The sequence below is a fragment of the Rhinopithecus bieti genome, unplaced genomic scaffold (genome assembly GCF_001698545.2).
Source record: "Rhinopithecus bieti isolate Rb0 unplaced genomic scaffold, ASM169854v2 scaffold_14839, whole genome shotgun sequence".
NCBI classification, from domain to species: domain Eukaryota; kingdom Metazoa; phylum Chordata; class Mammalia; order Primates; family Cercopithecidae; genus Rhinopithecus; species Rhinopithecus bieti.
The window spans coordinates 2,362,057-2,371,342 of record NW_016808133.1 but is presented as its reverse complement, the minus strand read 5'-3'; the positions used below and the strand labels follow the sequence as shown (position 1 = coordinate 2,371,342).

At 53.6% G+C, this 9,286-nt stretch overlaps 1 protein-coding gene across 1 annotated transcript; it reads right to left on the bottom strand.

The window, feature by feature from the left end:
• Positions 1–742: 742 nt before the first annotated feature.
• Positions 743–3,582, bottom strand: ACTA1 (actin alpha 1, skeletal muscle). Its single transcript, XM_017885605.1, has 7 exons — positions 3,474–3,582; positions 2,471–2,611; positions 2,040–2,364; positions 1,768–1,929; positions 1,492–1,683; positions 1,219–1,400; positions 743–1,140 (listed from the first exon to the last, which is right to left on the bottom strand). Exons 2-7 carry the CDS (start codon positions 2,597–2,599, stop codon positions 997–999), a joined length of 1,134 nt encoding a protein of 377 aa, XP_017741094.1. The 5' UTR covers positions 2,600–2,611; positions 3,474–3,582; the 3' UTR covers positions 743–996.
• Positions 3,583–9,286: the final 5,704 nt, after the last annotated feature.

Genomic DNA, 9,286 nt, shown 5'->3' with positions numbered 1-9,286 from the left:
GGCACAGACCTGTAATCCCAGAACTTTGGGGGGGCTGAGGCAGAAGCATTGGTTGTGGCCAGGAGTTTGAGACCAGCCTGGGCAGCATAACAAGACCCTGAGACTCTGTCTCTACAATAAATATAAAAAATTAGCTGGACGCTGTGGCACATACGAAAATATTAGCAACTGGGGAGGCTAAGGTGGGAGGACCCCTTGAGCTCAGTTAGAGGATACAGTTGGGCTCTGATCGCACCACTGCTCTCCACCCTGGGCAACAGGGGCAAGACCCTGTCTCTATTAAAAACAAAACCAAAAACAAAATAACTTGTTAAATACAGAACACAGCCCCCTCTCAGATCTGGAGATTCAGTAAGCAAACACCATAGGCGGAGCTGAGATGCTCTCTGAGAAACAGCTCTCCGGCCCCAGCACCATGGTCAGCGCCGGCTGCCTGAAGGGCCCAGGGCCACCAGCCGAGGCCGCCCCGGCAGGGCTGGCAACTCTTGGGAGCGCTGCGCAGAGGAAGAAAGCTGCCTCGCCACACTCCAGAGGGTCAGGTCAGGCCACCAACAGCTGCCAGTGATCTGGGATGGATCTGATCCACTGGGGAAACCGGCAGAGGAGCATGGGAAGTTGTAACTTTTGTCTTCCAGGGAGCCCATTCATTTGGGGTATTGTGAAAAGTGACTAAGGAGGATGTGGGGGGATGGGAATCCCGCTTCCGGCTCCACTCCCACCCCAAGCAAATAAACACGACCACTTTACGCAGCTTAACAGAATGACTTTAATGCTTCTTCAAGTTTTCCATTTCCTTCCACAGGGCTTTGTTTCGAAAAATAACAAAATGAGGTAATAAGTTAATGTATGTACACGTTATAAACACTGTGTCAGTTTACGATGGCAACAAAGGAAGTTGTTACGAAGAAAGTGAATGTGGGGTGGCTGGAGGTCAGTCGCCAGCCGATTGAGCAGATTCGTCGTCCTGAGAAGTCGCGCGCTGGAGGTGGAGTGTGTCTAGAAGCATTTGCGGTGGACGATGGAAGGGCCGGCCTCGTCGTACTCCTGCTTGGTGATCCACATCTGCTGGAAGGTGGACAGCGAGGCCAGGATGGAGCCGCCGATCCACACCGAGTACTTGCGCTCTGGCGGGGCGATGATCTGCAAGACAGAGCGTGAGGTGGGGAGACCTCACCCCAGAGCCCACCCCGCCGACAGCCCGCGCAGGCCGCCGCCCACCTTGATCTTCATGGTGCTGGGGGCCAGCGCGGTGATCTCTTTCTGCATGCGGTCAGCGATCCCGGGGTACATCGTGGTGCCCCCCGACATGACATTGTTCGCATACAGGTCCTTCCTGATGTCGATGTCGCACTTCATGATGCTGTTGTAGGTGGTCTCATGAATGCCCGCCGACTCCATACCTGGGGACCGCGGAAGGGAGCGTGAGCGGGAGCTCCGGGCGCCGGGGGCCGGCGGGGCCTGGGGGCCGGAGCGCGGGCGCGCGGGGCTCACCGATGAAGGAGGGCTGGAAGAGCGTCTCCGGGCAGCGGAAGCGCTCGTTACCGATGGTGATGACCTGCCCGTCTGGCAGCTCGTAGCTCTTTTCCAGAGAGGAGGAGGAAGCGGCCGTGGCCATCTCGTTCTCGAAGTCTAGGGCCACGTAGCACAGCTTTTCCTTGATGTCGCGCACGATCTCGCGCTCAGCTGCGTAGGGTGGAAGCAGGAGAGGAGCCCTCACTCAGGGCCCACCGCCAGCCCTCCCTCCCGGGGTGACGGGGCTCCGCGCACCTGTGGTCACGAAGGAGTAGCCACGCTCAGTGAGGATCTTCATCAGGTAGTCGGTGAGATCGCGGCCCGCCAGGTCCAAGCGCATGATGGCGTGCGGCAGCGCGTAGCCCTCATAGATGGGCACGTTGTGGGTGACGCCGTCGCCGGAGTCCAGCACGATGCCTGTGCGCGCGCGGGAGAGAGTGAGTCGCTGGGGGCGAGGCCGAGGCTGGGCGCTCAGCGCTAGGGGCGGGGCGGGGCGGGAGAGGGGCCTGGGCGCAGCGGGCACTCACCAGTTGTCCTGCCGGAGGCGTAGAGTGACAGCACGGCCTGGATGGCCACGTACATGGCGGGCACGTTGAAGGTCTCAAACATGATCTGGGTCATCTTCTCGCGGTTGGCCTTGGGATTGAGGGGGGCCTCGGTGAGCAGGGTGGGGTGCTCCTCGGGAGCCACGCGGAGCTCGTTGTAGAAGGTGTGGTGCCAGATCTTCTCCATGTCGTCCCAGTTGGTGATGATGCCATGCTCGATAGGGTACTTCAGGGTCAGGATACCTCTCTTGCTCTGAGCCTCGTCGCCCACGTAGGAATCTTTCTGACCCATACCAACCATGACGCCCTGCGGATCCGAGACACCACGCACCCATTAACGCCGCTCCGGGTGGCACCAGGCTGGGTTACGCGGGGACCCCGACCCGGCTCCCTCCGCGGAGCGGCAGCCTGACCTGGTGTCGGGGGCGGCCCACGATGGACGGGAACACGGCCCTAGGGGCGTCATCCCCGGCGAAGCCGGCTTTCACCAGGCCGGAGCCATTGTCGCACACGAGGGCGGTGGTCTCGTCTTCGTCGCACATCGCGTCTAGTTTCTGCAAGGACAAGGAGACCGCGCGGTGCATCAGCGCAGACGTCTCAGCGGCAGCGGGGGAGACCTGGCCGGCCCCGACGTCCTCCCTCCCCAGGAACCTAGGGATATCCCCTACCAGAACCACTCAAATTCTGCCAGGGCGGCGACCAGGGGTTCTCTTCCTGAGCTTTGCCCCTGGCTAAGGGCTGCCCTGCACCAGGAAAAGGGGCACAGGGTCGTGAGACCACACTGAGAAGTCCTCTGTCCACACAGCCAGGGGAACATGTCCCCCAAGACCTGTTTGCCCTCCCTGCCTGACACCTGCTCCAGGAGCTGGACGCTGGTGCCCATGCTCTCTGCACCTCCCTGACCACATCTGTCACCCAGGAAGATAAGGCCTGGGCACTGCCTGCTCGCTGGGCCAGCGTGAGGGTGGAAGGAGATGCCCATGGGAAAGGCGTTGGCACCCCATCCAGGGAAGAGTGACCTGTTAGGAACCCTATGACATTTCAAACTCAGAAAGGGCCTTTTTGCCTGTTGGAAACCCAGCGTGGGTGGTCCTGGCTGCTCTCTCATTAGCTCTAGCGCTAGTTCGGAAGGCAACTGCCTTGGCGACAACTAAAGCAAAACCGTTTATCTCCCTAGGCACATCCTACACGCCGCATAAAGCAGCCCCGAGGGGCTAGAGAAAAATCTGGAGACGTCTAATTTCCAGAGGCTGTCTTGTCTCCTTTTTAAAGCGCATGTGGCTCGGGAGACGAGGCACAGCGCTCAGGGCGCAGGCCTGGGGCTGACCAGGTGAACCGACTGGGTTCAGCCCCGGAGTCCTTCAGGTTCCCCTCGATATTACCCTGTCCCCCTGCCCCTCCCAACTCCCGCCCTACCTGGGCGCGTAGCTACAACTGCTATTCTCGGCTCGGGCCCTGGTCGCCGCGGGAGGGAAGCGAGGCTTCACTTGGCGCTGTCCGCTGCGGTGGCCGCTTGTCTGTCTGCTCAGGTTTTATATAGCCCGCGGGCACTCCCTCAGCGCCACCCCGCAGGAATGTCGCTGCCCTTCTCCAGCCATATTTGGGTGTTGGGCACTAGAGCCCCCTCCCTCGGCCGGCTCGCGGCCTGGGCCCCCGCCCGGGTCCCCTGCGTTGACCAAAGAAGGAGCGGGTTGGCCCGGTCCCAGGTAACGCGGGCCGGGCCGTATATGGAGTGTCTCCCTAGCGGGTTTGCCCCTCCTGACCCGACCCAGTTGCCCGCTGGAGGGGATGGGGTGGGGCGAGGGTCACCTCGTGCGCCGGTGGGTACATGTGTGCGCCTGCGCTCCGGGAACCACACCTGTCCCGAAGGCCTACCCACCCAGGCCCACTCTGAGCGCCCTGGGAGCTCGGGAAGGTGCCTGACTGCTAACTTCCAATATTTCAACTCCTCTTCAGGTTCTTTGCTCAGATTCCCAAACCCCCACTTGCGACTACCCGGAGGAGGGAGACGTGTGGAGTGGTGGGCTTGGGCGGATTGGAGAAGCAGTCACTCCTGAGCCTCAGGCAGGGAAGGAAGGCGAACTCCCTCCCCCTGACGCCCCTGGAACTCCATTTCTCTCTTTCTACCCCTGAGCTCCCTGAATTTAAAAAAAACTGAGCCACGTCGACCCCTTCCCCCACCGCACAGAGGGCCACTGGCGGCCGGAGGGCGCGCAGCTGTCGCAGAATGGACAACTGGCGGGGGGAGGCGAGGGCGGAGCGCCGGGGCTCCCGGGGATAGGCCCGTCAGACGCAAAGCCTGGGCACACGGAACTGTCCGCCTCAGGGACGCGCAGCGTACTTGGGTCTCCTAAAGGGATTGAAGGGGTGAGGGTTCCCCTCCTCTAGGACGCACTGGCCCCAGGTTTTGGTGGGCTGAGGCCCTCCCCCAACCTCTTCGGTGGCACTATGTGTGTCCCTCTCCTGGGGCTGAAAGACGAGGGTCATAACCCAGGACTGGCTAGACCTGGAATGGAGGTGGAGATGGGTGAGGGGCTCTTCCTAGATGAGGCTTTGCTGGTCCTTCCTGCCAATAAAGGGCGGGGGGTGGGGGGGCGGCAAGGACGCAGCACTCTAGGATGGGTGGCAGTTTTTCCTTCTGCAAAGGCTGAACAAACTCATCTTTATATTTAGAGGATGATGCCTGCCAAGGCCGGGCTGCCTCCCAGTCCACCTTAGAGTCATCACCTACCAAAGCCTGCTGCAGGTTCTATTTATATCACTGATATATGGGGCTATGCCTTTCAGATTTTCTAGAAGGATTTGGAACTACTTATGGTAAAGTACAGTGGGGGTCAGCAGAGGTTACCCAGTTGGTGCCTGTCTCTCTCTTTTTCCCTAAGACAAGGACAGTTCTAACCTTGTGGAGGCTTGTGGAGGGCACAGGAGGAGCAGTCTTTTGTGATGAACTCAGTGACATGCTTTAAGGGGGTACATCAGTGATGCGGTGTGGGCCAGAACAGAATCACTCATTTTTCTGGTGTGCTTAAGTGCTCCTAAAATAGTTGCAATTCACATTTGGTAGTGGAAATCAGCAACTGGGACAGGTGCGGATTCTCTAAAAGGGGGATAGAAGCATATGTGACCCTCCTCTGTAGCCCACATCATGGCAGCTCATCCTAAAAATAAAGAAGTATTAACAAAAATGTTTTAGTGAATAAAATACTATCCTCCTAAAAACAATCAATTAAAAAATAAGGAGTTTGGCTAGTATAGGAACTACGTGGTGATTTGGTTCCTATGGTTTCATATTTAGTTCTTCCAAGTATTTTGGAGAATAAGTGAATAACTGACAGAACTGTATTTCATTTTTAATATCCTGTGTCCTCCTGTGTCAGCGAGTAGTGGAGGTACTTGAAAAATGAGTTGCCAGGTACCTGGCAAATGAGTTGCATGTAACATAAGGGCACTAGCTTACGTTTGGGCCTTGAAGGTAGGAAATTTGCTGCCGTTCACTGGACACCTCAATATCTGTTCGCATTCCAAAGGAGAATGAGACTGTCACTATTTTTCAAAACTCTTGCTCAGTCCAACTCTTACCTTTCCTTACAGAGAGCTTTTCTAAGCTCAGTCTGTTACATTCAAACCCACACTAAAAGCTGACCGTGATTAAAAACACTCACAAGCAAACAGAGACCTGCTAGTACAGCAAACTGTGGGAGATGGCCCCTGAGGTGGCCAGTTCAGGCATCTGTTCCCTGCCACATGATTTGCGGCTGGTTTAAATAGTCCCTGACAGGTCACCACAGGCCACCCTCAGTCCCATTCTGGTCTTGTTGCATTCTCATTGGCTTACAGAATAGACTGAACGGTGGGTGGCAGAGCCACGTCTCCATACATGTACGTTTTGGGGGAGTGCAGCGGTGCCCTGCACAGCATTTTGAGAACTGTCACTAAGTAAAGGTCAGCCATGTAGGGTGCGCTTGACAGGGAGTTCCTGCTTCTAAGTTTTCAGGTGCAGTCTCAGCTCTTCATACCCTGGTGGGGCCCTTCTGCTACCACTACGCCAGTGTGTTCACACTTCCCTTCTCTCCAATCATGCCACTCAACACTCCACACACTCGTACCCCAATCTCGCTCAGTCCCAGTCTTCCCTACTGTGTTTCCTATCAATTTCAACAGGAATTGGTAAAACACTTCATAATATGCTTTTATGTTTCAATTAACCTTTTAACTATCCTAAGGTAAATAAGATAGGTACTACTCATTCCAGTTTTTTTTTTTTTTTTTTTTTTTTTTTAAAGAAAACTGAGGCTTAATGAGTTAAAACACACCCCAGGTTCCACAGCGGCCAGTGGAGGAGACAGGCTTGGGCTGTCCTTCCTCCTACTGCCAGTGGCCAGGGAGGACAAGGACTGCTGCTTCTATCTTCCCCAACACTGAGTACAGTTCAAAACAGAACAGGCCCTTGAGGGATCTTTCCCAGTAATGAGCCAAAGACATCCTAATATGAAAAGTCATGGCTTCCCCAGAAACTCAGCTTTGAGGGGCTGGCTGGGCACTCCAAGTTAGAGACATTCCAGGGACTGGGTAGACAAAGACAAACTCATTCTCCTCACAAGCTACTTAAAAAGGTCGGGTCGGCCAGGTGTGGTGGCCCACGCCTGTAATCCCAGCACTTAGGGAGGCTGAGGTGGGTGGATCACTTGAGATCAGGAGTTCAAGACCAGCCTGGCCAACATGGTGAAACCCCATCTCTACTAAAATACAAAATTAGCCAGGCGTGGTGGTGCACACCTGTAATCCCAGCTACTCGGGAGGCTGAGGCAGGAGAATCGCTTGAACCTGGGAGGTGGAGGTTGCAGTGAGCCGAGATCCTACCACCGCACTCCAGCCTGGGCAGCAAAAACCCTATCTCAAAAAAAAAAAAAAAAAAAAAATGTTGGGTCAACTCCTGGCAGTCACAAAAAAACGGGCTTGGATTTTCTACTTTTTCCTCCTCCTGAAGCTGGTGGTGTGTGCACTCATGGCCACCTCCAAGAGCCTGTTGATTCACTGGAGCAGTGCTCCCTCTTCAACCTTCTTTATACCCAGAATATCAAGAACTGGTTAGGAGCTTGCATTCTGGAGTCAAGCAGAGCTACATTTACCTTCCCCTCTGACTGGCTATGTGATCTTGGACAAGTGACTTTCCAGAAAGCATTCTCAACTCACGATACTCCCTAAGACTGATTTGAGGATTAAAAGTAGGGGAGAGCTGAGTGCGGTGGCTCACGCCTGAAATCCCAACACTTTGGGAGGCCCAGGTGGACAGATCACCTGAGGTCAGGAGTTTGAGACCAGCCTGGCCAACACGGTGAAACCTGGTCTCTACTAAAAATACAAAAAAATTAGCTGTGCATGGTGGCGGGTGCCTGTAATCCCAGCTACTAGGGAGGCTGAGGCAGAAGAATCTCTTGAACCCAAGAGACAGGTTGCAGTGAGCTGAGATCAAGCCACTACACTCCAGCCTAGGGAGAGAGCAAGACTCCGTCTCAAAACAAAACAAAACAAAACAAACAAAACAACAAAGTAGGTGAGTACCTGAGACATATGAAACATTCAGCACATGATGCCATGTCTTGCTTCCAATAACTAAGGGCTTAGGGCAGATGCACACAGTGCAGTGTCAGGAAAGGTGAGAAAAGAATATTAGAAATTGGCCTGCTCAGTATACACACATCAATGTCACCACAACTGAGCAGGGAGAGTCAATGTCATGTTCACTGTATTTGGAGGGCATCAAGATTTTTGTACAAAGATTTATTCTAGTATTTAAAATGGTCAAAAAAAACAAAAACAAAAAAAACCCCATGTGTCTTAATTTTTGAGAGAGAGACAGAGAGAGATACAGCAAGAGGGTAAGGGCTGTTACGTTAATTATGGTTCTGCCATATGGTAAAGTATCATGCATTTTTAAAAATCGTATTCTAAAGAATAATTAAGATGGGCATTCTCAAAGGGGGAAAACTTGGTTCTTAGGGAGTGAAAAAAATTCAGCTAGTACAATGGTTTGTGGCTTCCAAAGGCCACAGTATATTTAAAAGATAGTCGGCCAAGTGTGGTGGCTCACACCTATAATCCCAGCACTTTGGGAGGCCAAGGCAGGCAGATCACCTGAGGTCATGAGTTCGAGACCAGCCTGGCTAACATGGTGAAATCCCGTCTCTACTAAAAATACAAAAATTAGCCAGGCGTGGTGGTGAGTGCCTGTAATCCCAGCTACTGGGGAGGCTGAGGCAGGAGAATTGCTTGAACCCAGGAGGCCGAGGTTGCAGTGAGCTGAGTCCACGCCACTGGACTCCAGCCTGGGTGACAGAGCAAGACTCCATTTCCAAATAAATAAATGAATGAATGAACGAATGAATGATATATAGTAGGTCTGTGGTATTACACTTTCTTTGGAGTGGGAGGTGATTAGGAAAAACTGTCTAAAAAGGCTCCTCAGGAGGGTGCTTCATTTTCTACAGTGTTTTTCTTAAAATTTAGAATTACATATTATTTGAGACAGGGTCTTAATCTGTCACCCAGGCTGGAGTGCAGTTGTGTGATCATGGCTCACTGTAGTCACAAACTCCTGGGCTCAAGCAATCCTCCCAACTCAGCCTTCCAAGTAGCTGGGACCACAGGCACACATCACCATGCCTGGCTAATTTTTGTAATATTTTTGTACAGACAGGGTCTTGCTATGTTGCCCAGGCTGCTTGTGAACTCCTGCGCTCAAGCGATGCTCCCATCTTGGTCTCCCAAAGTGCTAGGATGGCCGGGCGCGGTGGCTCAAGCCTGTAATCCCAGCACTTTGGGAGGCCGAGACGGGCGGATCACGAGGTCAGGAGATCGAGACCATCCTGGCTAACATGATGAAACTCCGTCTCTACTAAAAAATACAAAAAACTAGCCGGGCGACGTGGCGGGCGCCTGTAGTCCCAGCTGCTTGGGAGGCTGAGGCAGGAGAATGGCGTAAACCCAGGAGGCGGAGCTTGCAGTGAGCTGAGACCTGGCCACTGCACTCCAGCCTGGGCGACAGAGCGAGACTCCGTCTCAAAAAACAAAACAAAAAACAAAAACAAAACAAAACAAAAAAAAACAAAGTGCTAGGATTACAGGTGTGAGCCACCATGCCTGACCCAGTATTATATTTTTTAAATGTATGTTGGCTTTTAATGAGTGGATTTGTTTACACGGGTGTGTGTAATATATATATATTAAAA